Source organism: Xyrauchen texanus, chromosome 18, assembly GCF_025860055.1.
Source record: "Xyrauchen texanus isolate HMW12.3.18 chromosome 18, RBS_HiC_50CHRs, whole genome shotgun sequence".
NCBI lineage: Eukaryota > Metazoa > Chordata > Actinopteri > Cypriniformes > Catostomidae > Xyrauchen > Xyrauchen texanus.
The window spans coordinates 33,698,522-33,717,361 of NC_068293.1; the positions used below are offsets into that span (position 1 = coordinate 33,698,522).

Genomic DNA, 18,840 nt, shown 5'->3' on the forward strand with positions numbered 1-18,840 from the left:
AAATTAATAACGTAGTTATTAATGTGATTATCTAATCAGCCAATCGTGTGGTAATTGTACAGCAGTACATACAATCAGGCAGATACGGGTCAGGAGCTTCAGGTAATATTCACATCAACCATCAGAATGGTGAATTTTTTTTATCTCAGTGATTTCGACCGTGGCATGATTTTCAGTGCCAGTCAGCTGGTTTGAGTATTTCTGCCCTAGTATCATTAATAATGTTTTATTTAACATCAAGGCTATTATTTTTGTTAATATTATTATGAACTACATTGTAGTATTTGATCATTTTAACACGTGACACCAAACTACTGTATATCAGAATAGCAGGGGGATTTTTTTTGGCCAGTGCCTCATTTCTGATCCTGGATGGAACTAGAGATGGAGATGAGAGATGTAACAGGTATTTACTCTCTTCACCATGCAGCTAGTACAAAGCTAGATAAACACGAGCTCTACCGCTCACTACAGAGTATTTCTGTAACTGCTGATCTCCTGGGACTTTCATGCACAACAGTCTCTAGAGTTTACTCAGTATGGTGCAAAAAATAAAAAACATCCAGTGAGCAGCAGTTCTGCAGGCAAAAATGCCTGGTTGATGAGAGAGGTCAACGGAGAATGGCCAGACAGGTTCGAGCTGACAGAAAGGCTACAGTAACTCAGATAATTATAATGAGTAGAATAGCATCTCAGAATGCACAACATGTCGGACCTTGAGGCAGATGGGCTACAACAGTAGAAGACTACGTCAGGTTCCACTTCTGTCAGCCAAGAACAGAAAACTATCCCTTCAATGGTGTGCCCTGGTGCTGTAAATTACAGCTCTAGCTTTGGCATTTCCCCCTCGACCTATTTAGCACAGCAGGCTCTATCTTCCAACAATTGGCTTGTTCCCTGCTTTGTCTCTGTCCTGTTTAGCACCATGCCGTTGAGTTGTGAGGTCAGTCACTGGCACTTTTCAGCAAAGTGTTGGAGGGCTGTCTCAGACCTCTCTGAAGTGTTTACCTAGACCCCTGTCCTCTGGTTTAGCCCACCCTGCAGCCTCACTAAGATAAATATTGCCCTGTGCAGAGAGCACTCTGAGAGGCAGACAGAGGCATGCTCCTGCTTGTCTGACAATATTTACAAGAGCTGTAAGATGACTTAAATGAGTGTGTGAACAAAACGTAGTGGACTTGGAATTGACTTTTGAACCGACATTAAACACCTTCAGATAAATTCTTGTCCCATGGGTTTCAACTTTTTCATTTTGTCATATGGAGGTCAGATCCTTTGGATGTATAGATTTTATTATTTTGGAATTGTCCCAGTCCGAGTATTTAAATCTTAAAATATGAAAATTCATGCTAAGATGTAAATTAGCATACACAGGGTTAATAAGTTTTACCTTTTTTATCACAAAGAGTGAAATAAACATTAATCACTTCAATATTTATTGAATAATTTCTAAAAAATGCAGACTACCCTACATTTGTGGTATCCTTGCCACCATAACAAACAATTTTGACCCTAATAAAGGTTTTATTAGTACACAAACTTCGAAAGTAAGTGTACTTGTCAAACTAGGAGACAACATTGTCAGTGTTTTTTAAAGTCCACTGTGTCAAAGTATCCAAAGTTGAAAAAACACCAAGAATAATTTCTTATATTGAACTTTTAACTTTAATACAAGATCCTTCTAAATTCTCTCTGTGGAATACACAGACAAATGTAGGACACTATGTTATAGATATAAAGTATGAATAAAATAGCTAAATGTAATCAAATTTCAAGCCCTGTTTTAAAATGACCAAACACAGTGTGCATTGAACTATGTGGAAGGGCTTCCCCACACAGTAGCAACATGTAACATGTTGTCAGGTTTGTCCAAGCAAATATATTACTTCAGTCACAATGAGTCACACATTAATTTGTCTTGTTGGCTTTCTCTCATTTACGCTTGAATGAAGAGAGACGTATAGACTAACAAATCCCTACTTCTCCTTTCTCTGACCTCTACTACCAGTGTTGGTAGGAAAAAAGCTACATGTGTTACTCATGGCTCCTTGTTTATTTAGTTTAATGCTTGCATTACCGCCAAGTAAACATTTCAGTTGCAGTGTGTTTGAAACTCATCTTAGCAGACTGTGGTTTCAGAGGAATGGGGGAATAGCAGATTCCTCTATTTGCCACATTCAAGAGACCCTTACATTTGACCATGTCTCTACTAGTGCCCCTTTACCTGGGTTCACCTCAGCAACCACCAAAACATAGGTGTAGTTTATTTACTGTAACATTTTTGGCTGTAAACGAACATGATTTAAAGCTGACACATTTAAACATTAATTAAAATTTTGACTGAACACTAATTCATCCTGTACATGGGATCTTGGGATTCATCCTGTACATGCCCTTTGTTCAAACCACTTAAATTATATTTAAGCTTTCAAAATATCTTGGTTAGGTTTGGCAAAGCCAACTGAAGAAACTTTTGCTGGTAAGGTCCTGTGTAAACATTTAGAACACTAAAAGTGGAAAGCAGGTGGACACCAAATAAGGAACAATGGTGGGAAAAGTCTGATTAGACTAAAAATGTTTCCCACAAGAAAGGGCATTTCACATTGGATAACACAAGGCTACTATAATGATTTATGATGTGTAGGCAGCAATGCACAGAGAAACATGTGTTTCTTGGGTCTAATTCATCACCGGAAAGGACCTAAGATCAAAAGGTGTCACGGTCCTGTTACTCTGTCAGTCTAGGTTCTGGTCTGACAGGACCACGGCATCGTCGTTCCATGTCTGTCTTGTGTTTCGTTGTCTGTCTTTGTGTGAGCGTGTGGTTTCTGGTGTATTCCCTGCCTTGCACTCTTGTTTCATGTCGGGAGTACAGTGTCTGGATCCTGACTTCTTGTCCCGGTTCGGGACAAGATGGGTGCTCTTGTCCCCAACGCTCCCAGGTCTCTCGCGAACAAGGGTGCGCGTTGCGTGCTGAGGTTCGGTCACTTCGATCTAAGGTGTCGGGTGTGTGTGTAGCTGAACTCTCGCACAGGTGTCTTGTCTTGTTTTTGTCGCCTGTTGTGTACATCGCGTGATGTTTCCCTTGCTCATGCTTAAGGTGCGTACACACTGCCAGCGACATCGCGCGCGACAGCGACTCAGTATCATTCATTTTCAATGCGAGCACAGCGACTTCCGGCGACACGAGCTGTCGCGACCGTTGGCGCTAGATGTGGGCGTGTCCAGCGACGCGACAAAGTTGAGAAAAGTTCAACTTTGGAGCAACTAACGGAAGCGACAGCCAATAGGAGAGACGACGGGAGAGCTCACGTGATCCTTCTCTCTCTCTCTCTCTCAGCTCCTGCAGTAACGGAAAGATGGATGAAAGGCTAATTCTTGCTGTTAGAAATTTTCCAGTGCTCTATGATATGTCTCTGCCCACGCACAAGGACATTTTTAAGAAAAATACTGCGTGGAAAGGTGTATCTGAGATCGCGGGGATTTTATGGACCCAGACAGAACGGCATTTGCATTTTCGCCGCAGATAAACAGCCGCTCTGGCAAACAGTACGCCTGGTTTCTCATTCATCTTTGATATAAAGCATTTTATGTACTGATTCCATTTATATTTAGTCTTTTCCCTCCAAAATGTTTGTTTTTATTGGCAAGAAAAGAGATTCGCTGTCAACAGCAATGGAATGACATCCGTGAATGTCATTTATAAACTTTACTAGGCAACCAGTAGTGGGAACACCCACTAGCGACTTCACCGATAAAGTCGCTGGCAGTGTGTACGCACCTTTATGTTTCGTTTAGTGTGAGAATGCGTGGCATCGCTTTTTTGTCTTTGCTACACATACTCTCGTCTTGTTTGTCGGTTGGCATGGGTTTATATTGCCTCATTGTTCTGGCGATATGAGAGCATGTGGCTTTTTATTTTGTTTCTGTATCACCACGTGGCTCTCTGTCTTGCATTATATAAAGCCTCCTTGTTTGAATTAGTTTATTTGTCGCACCTGCCCTGTCTTGTTAACCTGCTGATATTTCTTCCTATTTTAGCCTACTCATGTGTGCTGTCCAGGGCCAGTCTGTCTTGTGTGTATTCCAGTTGGTCCTGTTCGTTGGTCTTGTTAATCAGTCTTGTTCCCAGTCTCGTGTGTTCTAGTCGATCTTGTTTGTTGGTCTCGTTCATGTCGGTCCTGTTTATCAGCCCTGTTCCTATTTGGTCTGGTCAGTACTGATTACCTGGTACCCTCTACCCCAGCCCTGGATTAATTACTTTACATTTTCCCCTATGGGATAGTTTATGTTAGTTTTTTCCCCCTTGTGAGAGCTTTATGTTGGAATTTTGTGGGGGGTTTTTGTATTAAATAAACCTTTATTTTTCACTCTGCAATTGGGTCAGGGTTAGGTTTGCATCCGTGACAGAATGGGCCCAGCAGAATATAATTTTTCTCAAACTGGTTCTCCTACTCGCTAACACGCCAAGAGGCTGAATGGGGTAAGTCAGAAGGACAAGTCTGTGTGGGTATATGCCCTAGAATTTTTGGCACTGTCCTCGAGTCTGCTATACAATCAGACTTGCCTAATTTATCTTTTTTGGGCAGGGCTGAATGAACCTATTAGATCCTGTGTCCCAGAATGATGTGAGGATGAGTACTTTATCAAGGCAGTCAGGCAAGCCCTTAACCTGTTGATACGCACCCCCTTTTTGAGCTCAAACCATGAAAAGGACATACCTGAACTTAAATGGTTGTATTTACTGGACCCTTTGGAGTTTGGACACAGTTGTAGTATCTTTTGAAAGAAGACACTTTGGGACAGTATTAATATATTTTGTTATTTTTTAAAGTTAGAGAAGCTGAAGTTTATAGTAATGGAAAGTTTTTGTGCTGAACATGTTTTTATAATATAAACAAAAAACAATAATAAAAGTGCCAAGACAACCCAGAAATACAATGTTTTCAAAGCCACAAGTCTAAAGAGGTTACGTTTCAACTTCGAAGATGATCTAACAAAAAAACTTTTTTCTCTGAAAATCGCTGCTGGTCTACAGAGTAAAATTAAGGCTCTGCCTTTCAAGACGACACAAAATCTGACTGCACTGCTCAGATATTCTGAATAAAACTATGCCGCATTTTTAAAAATAGACTTTGAAGATAGGCTCATTTTGTTTATGAGACTCTATCTCTAGATAGATATCGCTAGAAGATAATGTACAGTTTTACAACATGAATAATGCTCAGATTGCATAGCTTGTTGAAGAACAATGATGAAGGGTAAATCTTTCAGGCGAGATCTCATGTAAACAATGGAGAATATGTCAATATTTGTCAGATTGATCACTTTTATGGACAAAAAGTGCTATTGGATGTTTTTCAATGAATGCTTGAGATGGACAATTGACCCAAGTGTGGTGAACTGGATTCAACTGGCGATCGCATTTTCATAACAAAGGTATGAAGTCCCGTTTTGATATTCCATGTTTTCATTTGTACTCCTGGCACAAATAACTAAATGGCTGTTTCTGGAGCATTGCTATCGTGAAACAGAGATCGGATATCAATGTTGAACCCTTAGACCTTTGAAAAGATGTATAATTTGTTAACATTAATTACATTTATAGCCAGTAAATTATATTGTAAATGTAAGCAGAGTGACGTCACTCCCGAGTGCGGTGAAATTGCGTATCAACATGTTAAATGGGAAGAATTTATCACAGCTGGTGCCTCGGGAGACTTCCCATCCTCATCCAAACTCGAGGACCAAGGCACTCCTACGGAAGTGGACGCCTTACCCAAGCCCATGGCTGCAGACTGCCAGGAGGCTGGGGCTACTACAGCAGCATTGCCCCTTACCGCTCGGAAGAGGAGGAGGAGTAGAGGGGGACCTAATCCGCATGCATCCATGGCCACAGAGGCCGTTTCCCTGCTGCTGCTAGCGTCCATGGCCACAGAGGCCGTTCCCCTGCTTCTGTCAGCGCCCAAGCCTGCCATGGTCAACGAGCTATCGCCCACGCCTGCCACAGTCAACGAGCCACCGCCCACGCCTGCCACAGTCAACAAGCCAGTGCTCACTCCTGCCACAGTTAACAAGCAAGTTCCTGGAGCCTCCTCCTTCCCAGAGGCAGCGCTTGAAGCCTCATCCTTCCCAGAGCCAGTGCTTAAAGCCTCGTCCATCCCAGAGCCAGCACCTGAATCCTCATCCGTCCCAGAGCCAGCACCTGAAGTCGTGTTCATGGCCACGGAAGATGTTTCCCTCCAGTGGCCCCCGCCCAGTCTTCTGACCCCTGGCCTGCGCCCGCCGCCCAGTAATCTTTCCCCTCTGCCCTTAGGCCTCCTCCCAGGCTGCCAGAACCTGCCTAGTTAGGGTGGTTTAAGGGTAGGGAAAGGTGTAGGTTCCCTGCCGGACTGCAAAAAAATAACACAACAAATGCAATGTATGAATGTTGACATCTTACTACTGCATGCCATAACCATTTCGCTGGTTATTTGAAAGGAGGCATAACGTGTAGTAGTCATGCCTTGTAGTGTGTGTGTGTCTTGTAGTAGTCTTGCAGGACGCAGACAGACCCTTCTTGTCTGATACACTTCTGAGTTTCACGTACCGCTTCGCTTTTTTTCCACCATGAAAGCAGATCCTGGTCTGTTGGTTTGCAAGGCACCAAAAAGAACCGAATACCATAGATTAGAATTCAATAAGAATTTACATTTTACAAGTATGTCCACACTTGGCTTTGCTTTCAAAAGCACAGACTCCATCATATCTTCTCTCAACCAACAACTCGATGACACTCATCCACAGCTCCCCCCAGTGGGCTCGATTGCAACTGTGAGATGTGGTAAGAGATTTAGAGGGAAAGTATAGAGCAATTCAGTGTTGTTCATGGCAGGCAAATGTGGAAAGGAAAATCAATTTGCGATATTCGAGTAGCATTTTTTATATTTGACAAGCTGTTGCAGAATGAGTGCTCAATAAATCAATTATTGTGCACATCAAAATGCAAACATTATACATGTACATGACAAACGTGTGATGTAATCCCTTACTAACCACATCTGTGTAAATTATATCCATTATTATAATTTGTTGCCATGATGATGTAACACCGGTACACCCTGGAAACAATGTTAACACACTAAAATCATGTTAACATGTATAATGTGTATGTCTTCTGGCTATACTTTTGAAACAATGTGTATTTTAACATTTATGAACTGGCCCCTTTCCCTTCCGTTGTAAAGTGCCTTCCTGTAACTACAATTTTAGCTGTTTTAAGAAACACGTGGGACAAATCAAAATAAACATTAATAAACATTATGCTACAAATGCTGTCGATTGAGCTTAACTGGGACTAAACTCAGAGCACTGCTTTAACTAGCATAACCAGCCTTGGACCTTGGTCATCCAGCATCACCAGCTATTTTGCCTTTTGTTAGTCAACAAGAATAGGTAGACAAGCAGCAAACCAGCACAAGACAACCAATATCATCATAGAAATTCATGTTGGTTTAAGCTGGCCTTTTTAAACAGGGTAGAACAACAATTTGAGTGTACAATTATTTGATGTCCTTACCTCATACTCATGGGTCATCCAGGTTGCAAGACTGTGCCTTCAACTTTGTGAATCATGGTACAGGCGGAATGCCCCCCTTTTGTTTGGGAGAAATAACCTATTTTAATCCCTTCCCCCGTTCTGCTCTGTAATAGGAGGCCCCCATTCCAGCCTATTAGACATTATCTTTCGCCCTTCCCCCCACCACTCTGTTGTTCTCCTGTAAATTGAGCTTTCCCTTTGGAGGCACTAATTAAGAGCCTAATCCTCTCATCTGCACAAAAAGAGGGTGGCTGATGGGAAATGTTTCCTTGCAGTTCATTATCTACATGTCCAATGGCACTGATGGCAGTACTGCTCCAGGTTGTAAATGCTTTAAAAATTACAACCCTCTACAAATCATCTTACTTTCACAGCATGACTGCATGAGATGGCTATCTGTAGCCAAGACAGTTCTGGTTAAAGAGAAGAATGCTGCCAATTTCTGCACTGGTGGTAATGATGGCTTCTTTGAACAATGTAGAGTCCAAACGGCTGAGTAAAAAGCAATGAATAGCACTGAAAGGCATGAGCTGTGGGGATATGGCAGTGAGAGGGGAAGCTTCATCCATGGGAAGTGATGCGTTCACAATGGAGAAGAATTTTAATGAGGGGTCTTATTGTCAGTGGCATTGAGGCAAAGCATTTGTGATCTGGAACGCCACAAAAAAGATGTTGAATGCTGAGTAACAGGAATGAGTGTTTTGCTACAATTGCTTACTTTCATTCCAGCCTGCCAGAAAGTCCACAGCTGTATGTAGAAGAACAACAAAGAGGGAAGGAACAGAGAATGGACCAAAGATCTTTTGGTTTATGAAAAGGATAAAATTGCTCTGTGTTTGTGGCCAAAGGCATTATAAGCTGCAATGCAAACAAAAAATTGGAGAACCCCCTAGAGGGCAAAGGAGAGGTACCTCAACCAGCCTGTCTGACCTCTGACCAAGGCACCCACATGTCCAATAACTTTGTGCCTCCACAGCTGTTTTGAGTTTGAGGGTTAACAGCAAATTCCTTCAGATAATTCCCTCGGAGCATTTTGAAGTCAGAGCCATGGCTTGATAGTCAGGGTCCTTTTTTATGTAAATGGTCTATTATATTTATTGTCCATCACTCATGGAAACACCTTTAACAGAGGTTAACATTCATGTCTTTTAAAAATTGGAGAATCTAAATGAGCAAGATTCAACTAAGATAATATTTCCCCTATGGAATTACTGAGTTAGGACTTATATTAAAGGAGTAGCTCACCCAAAAAAGAAAATTCTGTCATTATTTACTTAAACATTTTGGGTTTTATTACCATTTAATACCATTATCTCACCATTTCCAGTGCTGACTGCTTTCCACTGTTGCTGTACCAGATATTTCAGATAACAGGGTCTTACCTCCATGTGAATCCCAGCAGGGGTATTCCTCAAATGAATCACTGCAGCACTTGAGCCCCTGCTTTGTCTTGATGTGAGAACACTTCCCCCCACTGCCATCATTCCTGTTGTAAAAGGCATTTTGGTGTACCAGTATTGCTGAAACAGCACTGGCCAGTCCACTGCAAGGCTGTTGTACATCCATTGTGTTAATGGATATCCTTTGTATCAGCTGCAGTGCATAGGTCAAAGGGTGGTATGGAAGACCAAAGAGGCCAGCGTTCCCAAGAGAAGCTATTAAAATTAACTCCCTTTTCCGTTTTTAGATCTGCGAGAGCTTAAGGGAGTGCTCAACCATGAGCCTGTATTGGAAACCCTCAATCACGCTAAGCTCATGCTTTCTGTTAGGTTTGCTCACTAGTTTCATGGGTAAAGAAAGATAGAGTTTACTCTAGGAAGCAGTAAATCACTAATTCAAGTAAGCACCAAAAGTGCAAATTAAATCTTAAGAGGATGTCCAAGTGCCATTTTGAAAACCACAAATATCAGTGTTGTGACCCAGTAACATTCATACATTGAAATTTCGAGGTATGCTTTATGGATGGCAGATCTTTAGTACGTTTTATGTCTATATATTTTAAATGACTAACTTCAGTTTTTAGGGCTTTGCCACTTTAAAATCCTGCTTGGCAAATGTTTGAACCAGCCTAAGATGGTTTGATGGGCTCCCAGCCTGAACAGCTGAAAGGTGCCCAAATGTCAGCCAACGTACCAATCTGAACAGGCTTGGAGATCAGTTCAGACCAGCAAACCTGTTTTATGCATTTTTCCAGCAGAAAACCTCATTACATCTACAGCCCTGTGGAAAATACACCTCTTTGTGCAAAAGTACTTATTTAATCCTGACAAGACCTATGCATAGTGTAGTACAATTACAGACTTTATTGATAAATCAGGGCATGGCCAGGTGGGTGATTAGCTTTATGTGAAATTAATCTTGGTGAGATCTTCTGAGTGCAGCAAGACACATACTCATATGTGTATCACACTCAAACCTGAGTTCCAGCTTTTCCCCGATTTCACTTGTTGAGTCTTGTATAGATTTTTCCTGTGCTGTGATGCATTTGGGGTTATTTGCTGGTGACCCTAGGCCACAACTACCCTGTAGCTTTTGTTCCAGGACTGAGACTGTGTGAAAGTATCGAGACAATTAAGGTTACTAGTCCAGTGCCTCAGAGAGGCTTAATAAATCACATTGAAGTCTCTGCTTGGCTTATATATATATATATATATATATATATATATATATATATATATATATATATATATATATATATATATATATATATATACTATAGTTACTTATTTCACAAATACGTAACTCTTAAAATATCCTAACCTAAATATATGTAAAGGATCTACAGATATGATGTATTCTAAAACCAGACATTAGTAGGTATGTTTTAACAGTCATACACTACTCATACATAACAACAGATATGCCAGTTATGCGTTTTGTATGGATGCCATAACTTAATCTGTTTGGCCTTTGCCTGAAATGTAAGAAGAAATGTATCATTTTACAAAGCCCCTGAAAAGTCATTCACTTAATACTTCCTTTCAGTACTGGAAGCAGTTTTTTTTTGCTCTCCCCTAAACCCCTAATCCTTTTGCTGCCACTACTAACGCCTTAGGAAAGAACCATCAACACGGACTAAATAGGGATGTTATGCGGTGTGACATTTCCCTGGTGCAGAATGGATAGAGAAGACAACCCTCTTTTTTCCCCTAAGCGTTTAACTGTTGCTCATGCACATTGATGGGTGACATGAAGTAAAAAAGGCCTCACCAAGTTGTTTTAAATGGGAACAAATTGCATGTTACCAGGATCCAATGTATCCACTGGTGGCTACCACTTGGCCTGTGGCTTCTCAGGGTTCAAGGCTGCTTAGGGATCTGATGTGGAGCGGTTTGCATGGTGCTGTGTAGTTAGGCCCCTTGCCAGCCTATTCTGTTGGAATTTCCTGTCTGAATTGACTCCCTCCTGCTCGCTCGCTCCCTCCTTGTTCCTTGAGTGAGACAGAAAGCTTTTTTAATTACACTACTCCTGCTGGCCTCTCAGGATATTACTATTGTTCTTTAGTGCTTCATCTAAAGATGAGCCACTTACAGCACAAAGCCGCCCATCTCTCGGCTCCGTTCAGACATGAAAAGTGAATGTATTCCTTCTCTACTTTGAGTACCCTTTGGTAATGTTTAACACCTGCCATTGGCTTTAAAAGGACATCAAACCCCAACTTAATCCTGCAACAGAACGTGGATGGCTGGTTCTCACCAAGTCCTGACAGGATGTTTTCCACAGGTTATAGATCATTTTTGGGACTGAAACAATAATATTTTACACTTCCTAAACACCATCTGAGTATTACACTATGTGGTGTATTAAAATCTAGTATGTTGCACATGGCGGATCATCATGAAGGATGAGTTCTGTTTCTGTAGCTCAACTGGCAGAGTATGATTCTAGCAACACCAAGATTATTGGTTAGATTCCCAAGGAACACACATACTGATAAAATGAATCACTTTGGATAAAGGTGTCTACTAAATAAATGAATATAAATGACAAAAGCTGAAAGAACATTCCTTTACAGAAAATTATCTTTCACATTTAACGCTGCCTTCATGTCGTGTCTGAATTACTGTAATTACGAGAACTCCGGGTCATGCAGATCCGCTGACATTTAAGCTTCCACTGAAGTTATTTGTTCCTATGACAACACTAATAATGCCAAAACGGCTTTGTTGTTGATAACAGGTAAATATTTATCAATTCATTCATTCACCTTGACATGTTGTTACAAAATGTCAAGTCAATTCAAGTCAATTTTATTTGTATAGTGCCTTTCACAACACACATCGTTTCAAAGCAGCTTTACAGAAGATCAGCATTAACAGACAATAAAACTGTAATGTCTATAAAGTCGATGAATCATCATTGTGCAATTTAGATAAAATACGATTCTTAATCGTGTTTAAAAATAATTAAATAATAATTGTATTAATATCCCCAGTGAGCAAGCTGTAGGCGACTGTGGCAAGGAACACAAAACTCCATAAGATGTAGAATAATGGAGAAAAATAACCTTGGGAGAAACCAGACTCACTGTGGGGGCCAGTTCCCCTCTGGCTAACATCATGAATATAATGTAAATATTACATATGTATAGTGAAAATCATGGTTTAAAATTATTAAACTAAGTAAGGGTTAAGGGTCAGTGTTTAAACATCGATTGTGTTTGAACTGTAAGATTAATGACCAAAGTCTTTGAAGTCCACCTTGATTAACTGCAGAAGTTCACAGATGCAATTGTCCTTGTTAACTGGCTGATGAAGGCTTTTGTTGGCAATAGTTAATCTATGCATTCCATTTCAAGATCGTAGTCCATCAATAGACCGAGGTGATGCAGGTTGGAGTTGGCATCAGTTCATCCTCTGAAGTCCATCATAATAGACTGAAGTGATATATGGCTGGCACCGGCTGCATTTAGTCATCATCATTCAGTGACATGTATCAGTGGAGTCCAACATGAAGCAGGAATGGTGCTGGATCCAGACGGTTCTGGTGACCTCAGGATAGGAGTCCCGAGGTTGAGACAGGGAAACAAATAAAAAGATGTAAGCATAGATGCCATTTAATTTATTGCAGAGTTAGAGATCTTGATCACTGTTTCTGGTTTCTGGTTCCGGCAGACCCAACTAAAGCAGCCTAATTCTGGGTTGGAGGATAAATTAGGTGTATGCCTGGCTAAAAAGATGAGTCTTTAGTCTCGACTTAAACTGAGAGAGTGTGTCTGCATCTCAAACAGTGTTTGGGAGACTATTCCATAGTTTAGGAGCCAAATATGAATAGGATCTACCTCCTTTTGTGGATTTTGATATTCTAGGAACTATTAACAAAATGTTTAAGAACAAAGAATATGCTCCAGGTGACATTCAGAGTTTACAACTTGTAATTACAAGCTCTACGAAGACCTGAATGCTTTTTACAAGTTGGAATCTCATAATTACGGTAATTCCAACATGACGTGAACACATCATAAGAACCAAGTTTAGATAAAAATGTTAATGAATGTTTTAAATAAATAACAATTTGTAACATTAAACTTGATTAAATTAGCTAATAAATATTAAATAAATAAAAAAATTCAAATATACAGATTTTTAGGGCTGGGTATTGATACACATTTCCCGTTTCGATTATGATTCATAGGGTATATGACTTTGGGTTTAAGAATCGATAACGAGATTGTTCAAATATCGTTATTCATAGGAAAATAAATATTTTTACCCACCCCAACATATTTACTCAATGTTAGCCCCTGTCTCTTTTCACACGTTGTATGGAGAAAAAAAAAAAGATTAATGGTGAAAGCAAGGGAAATGAATGGTGACTGAGGCTAACATTCTAATAATGCAAACAAAATAATACTGGATTAGAATGGCATGAATGTGAGAGAATAATGACAGATTTGTCAATGAATTATCCCTTTAAGAGGGTGTGTATCTTAGGTTTTGTTACTGGTCCCCAATATTGATCACCTTTTTGCCTTTACTATTACTATTACTATCATTTGAAATCGTTCTGCGGTGTAACAAAAACATTTTAAAAAGTACAAATATTCTGTTTATTATGTCACTTAATATGAGGTCATTAATGCTGCATGCACCATAATTATGAAAGAGTTAGGAAAATGTTGTTTAAAATAGGTCTAGATGGAATTTAGCACATCAAACTGCAGGATGAGTCAACTTTCCAAAAATATTTCATGTTACTGTAAATACCCAAATATGGTTGGTAGGAGGATGCCAGTGTTGTTCGCTCAAGGGAACAGAGTGGGACAAACCATTCAAGCACACCTGTGTACCCTCCAGAGCACTGGACTTTGGCCCAAGAACAATGGAGCTGTCTAAGTGATGGAATGAGCCCTCTCAGGCAATCCCTGCCTCGGTACATCCTCATGGCTTTTATCACCATTTGGTCTAAGTTCACTCTATCGCACTCCAGAATTTTTTTTAAAATTCTATCATAATCTTTTACTCACCCTCATGTTATTCTTAACCCATATGAGTTTCTTCAGTGGAACACAAAAGGAGATGTTAGGCAGAATGACATACTCAGTCTCCAATTTCTTTAATTAAATGGAAAAACGAAGCAATGGAAGTGAATGGTGACTGAGACTAACATATCGCCTAACATTTTCTGTGTTCTACGAAAGAAAGTCGTTTGGGTTTGGAGCAACATGAGGGTGAGCAAATGATGACAGAATTTTCATTTTTGGGTGAACTTTCCCTTTAAGTAATGTATTAACATTTCCTTGGTTGCTGTACTTGGAGTGTGTGTCATCATATGACATTTGATCTGTTGCAGTATGATATTTATGTGATGTTTAATGCGGAAACTTTCATTGTCTCAGAAAGAGAAAAAAAAAAGATTATTTTCTCAGTAATGAATGACTTTCTCTGAGATCTGACATCAGTGCCAGCATTGTAGAACATATATGATGTGCTTTTCAGCTGCGGTTCCCATCATTCTTAAATACACAGGCATCCCTTGAGTTTCCAAAGCCTTACTTAAGCGCTGTCATGCTACATGCTTGGCCGGAGCATAAATGAATATGTTATGTATATGCATGCTTTTTCTCCTACACGTACTCACGCAAGCCCTCATTATGCTGGCCCCTACACCCAGATTTGAGAAATGACTCTCAATATCCAACTCACCAAGGAAAGTCCACCTAATTGGCAGGGAAAACATTTCTACAGCTTGAAAGTATGCAGTCACTTTTTCCTTCAGGTCTCTAGATTTACGAGAGAGATTTTAAGCCATTACACCATCAAGCCCTCAGTACAGTTGCCGTTGTGAAGTTATGCATACCTGTCAGTTGTGCTTTCCACAATGACAGTGATGAAGGGATTAAAGGGTTGATCGTTTCTCCAGGACAAATTCCTCTGGAAATACCAATATTTCAATCTACTGCAAGCTCTTTTTGAACAAAGCCAGAGAATCTTTTTCTCAATGCATCAGGCTCCATCATGGTTTAATGTAAGTAGCGGAGTCAATCTCTCCTTCTTTCGTGTTCTTGAGTCTTGAAGCAGAATAATGCATGCTTGCGAGAGTGGCAGGTCTGGAATGCTGACTCACACAGGTCTCCTGATGGGCCCCTTAAAGGCCCCTACGGCCCTTCCCCACCCAGCTCTACCCTGAGCTCCTCTCAGGTAGAGATAGTTATCTGAGGACTTTACACCCACGGTCTCAGTTCTCAAGTCAAGCCTGATTCACTGATGCATGTGACGCCACAAGAATTTTAATTCAAGCAAGGAATGGACCTAAAGACATGGCCCCACTCTTCTAGACACGCACATTGTGAAATTAGCAGGAGAATGCATGATTCATATATTGGGCCATAGTTGTTCCAAAAAGAGACTTAGGAGCTCATTAAGAGCAAATAGTAACGATAAATGCAAATTTAAGACGCAGACAGTGAACTCTATATTTAGTGCTTAGTGCAAAGCTCTATAATCACCACCTCAAGTAAGTTCCAGTCATTAATGAAAGCATGTTGGTTTTTAACGAGAGCCTTTTAAAGCAATGAACATTTTTATAACAGGAAGAGCATGTCTTGGCCCCCTTTTTTAGCCCAGACAAATAAAAACTCATCACAAGATACTGTAATCCATTCATTGCACATGTAAAATCACTAATAGTGAGTGGGGTAGCTGAAGCGTCTGTACATTTTCAAATATACCGGAGAAGAGAGGGCTAGGCTATATGCGCATTCCTGTCTGAAGGGGCACAGCAGTTTGGCTAAATTGAGAGTGTGCTTCTACATGGCCTGGATGTGTGAACAGGACTATCGTGATCCATGTCTGATTGTGTTTTAGCAGTCTTTCTCCTCCATTTGCTTTATCTTTTCCTCATTTCAAAGGGAGGCCCTCACTGCAGTGGTCTGTGTGAGATGCTCAGCTCCATCTCTGTTATGTTCAAGATTCAACAGTTACAATTAATATAAAAACATTTTTTTAACACTGACTGTATAATATCTTTCATGAACAAACACTGATATAATGAAAGTTCTTCCGAGCCTGTATTGCTTTCCTACTTCTGTGTAACACAAAAAGATGTTAGCCTCATTCACCATTTGCTTTCATTGCATACTTAGCCCATACAATTAAAGGTGAATAGTGACTGAAGCTATTTCCTTTTGTGTTCCATTGAAAAAAGAGCTTGAGATGCATTTACTATCCCTTTAATGTTGCTTTTATGCTCGTTACAATCGACAGAACTGGATGATAAAAGATGTGTGTTCTTCTGTAACCACATTTTGTGTACATGCATTTTGAAATATGCACAGTATTGTACAGAAATATCTACATATTTGATCAGTCCACTGATATCCACTGATTTTATCAGTTCTGGCCCTCTGCAATACTTATATAGATCCTGAGGGGTTTCTCCTACCCTGAGGAGTCCCCACCATTTGAAAGTTCTGTCTGTAACTCATTTGGTTTCTTTTTCTCTTCTCTCTTTCACTCCACAGCTCCTCATTTATTCTCAACCTTCCACACGCCGATCCCGATCGACATGCGCCACCATGAGGGAAGGTACCATTATGAGCCTCACACTCTCCACCCCATGCATGGGTAAGTTTGAGAGCTTCAACATCCATTTTCCTCTTTCTGCACAGATGGAATAACAATTAAGAGAAAACCTGTTAAGTCATCTTCAGTTAAACGTTTGCAGATTCAGTGCTTGCTATGGCCAGGTCACGGTCCAGCACAGCCATTTGTCTTCTGCATGGGAGATCGTTCAACTGCAGTCATCAGCAAGCAGCTCATGGACCGCAAGAGTCCAAACAGTGAGAAACAAGCCAATGATTCAAGGCAGTTTCATATCACAGACAGATTAGAACAGGATGTGAAAAGGAAAAGGCTGATTAGTACAGAACTAACAGAATTTGAGCAATTCTGCCCTGGCGCATCCTTGTAATATTTAATTGTTTTGGACAACTGCTGTGCTTCTGACATATAATGAGACAAATAGTTTGGCCAGGTTTTGAGGTTTCGGTAAGAGGCTCTATCGTATACATAAATACATGTACAAAACCTGAACGTCACCCAGTCTGGTACGATGAATAGAAAGACCAACTCATGGTGTCATAGGATTAACTTTTGTTACTCTCATTCTGTTCCGGTATAAGACGTGTACGCTGGGGGACCTGGGTTGCTCAGCAAGTATTGATGCTGACTACCATCCCTGGAGTCACTAGTTCAACTCCAGGGCATGCTGAGTGACTCCAGCCAGGTCTCCTATTCAACAAAATTGGGCCGGTTGCTAGGGAGGGTAGAGTCCCATGGGGTAACCTCCTCGTGGTCATTATAATGTGTGGTTCTCGCTCTCGGTGGGGCACGTGGTGAGTTTTGCGTGGATGCCACGAGGAATAGCGTGGGCCTCCACAAGCGCTACATCTCCATGGTAATGTGTTCAACAAGCCACATAATAAAATGGGCGGATTGATGGTCTCAGAAGCGCAGGCTTCCACCCAGATTGAGGCGGGTCACTATGCCAACACAAGCACTTATAGTGCATTGGGAATTGGGCATTCCAAATAAAAATAAATAAATAAAAGACTTGTACGCTAAGCTTGTATGAATTGAAAGCTATGGCTATGTAGGACTAACTTGATCAATGGATCAATGATAAAATTGCAAAACTTGTAAGGTGCCAAATGAACAAACCCCCAAGCACCAACTGCGAGTAAAAAAGTAAACTAAATGCAGTAAAATTTACTCTGTAACTTTATTATGAACTGAAATGTAATACATGGTTCAAGTCAACAAGTATACATTATAGTCAGACCCTTGCTAATTGAACATACTAAACATTATGATTATTTATCTCAGCAAACTTTTGCAATCAGTGTCTTCGAATTTAATGATAGGTGCAGGTGATCAGTCCTGTTTGTCTCAAATATGTAAGGAAGAAAAACAGTTAAATTATACCCATTTTCATGGGGAAAAAATATTTTTCTATTAACTGCCTTATGCAGGAATGGCAAAAAGTTCAATTTGGATCCTGCTTGTAGGTTATGCTGTACCATCTTTATCTCAATTGTCCTGCTCACAAGGAAAAGTTTTGAGACACAATCAGTGTAACTGCATTTGCATTTAAATGCATTTTGATTTGATAGCGATACATATCTTGTGCCTAGTGGCAGGAGAACGATTTATCACATGAGCTGGAACTGGTAGAGACAGAGAATTCCTGCCTTCTCTCTCTGTACACTGGCTCCTTTGATTAATGTGACTCAGCCTTGACAGAGGCCCCCTAATTCATCAAGACCTTGATCAGGCTGTCTTTTCCACTGCCTATGCCTGAATCACCTAATTACATGTATGTTGCACAGCAAATTAAGCACTGTGTCATTTGTTGGCAGGCCTTGTGCTTTGTTATTCAGTGGATGTGTAGTATCAAGGAACTAGTTTCGGCAAGTTTGGGTTTGGCCCCTATATATAGGATTATTCATTGTACATGGGTTTTATGTTGTCATAAAGGACCAGAGAGGTCTAGTTTACCTGGAGAGAACTATTCCTTAGCATTTTTTATTTATTTATCAGAATCCGCAGCTATTGTTGAAGCTAAGCAGCCTAAACTTGACCCTCTACTAAGGACAGACCTATCTGCCACATGTAAGACTACTTTTTACAGGTTTTCACTGTCGAAATTTGCAAAAACTTTGCATATCATATTTTACTTTTTTGCTTAAAGCTGAAGTATGTAATTTCTGCGCCACCAAACGCAATTGCAAAAAAAAAAAAATTCTGTATACTCAAATCAGC

The 18,840-nt window shown here is 40.4% G+C and overlaps 1 protein-coding gene across 3 annotated transcripts in view; it reads left to right on the forward strand.

Annotated features, from left to right (window-relative positions):
* Window positions 1–18,840, forward strand: part of LOC127658764 (zinc finger protein GLI2-like) — a 95,235-nt gene that overhangs the window by 37,318 nt on the left and 39,077 nt on the right. For all 3 annotated transcript variants that reach the window (XM_052148255.1, XM_052148254.1, XM_052148256.1), the window contains exon 3: window positions 16,542–16,644. In XM_052148255.1, coding sequence (XP_052004215.1) covers window positions 16,542–16,644 — 103 coding nt within the window. The remainder of the gene's footprint in view (window positions 1–16,541; window positions 16,645–18,840) is intronic.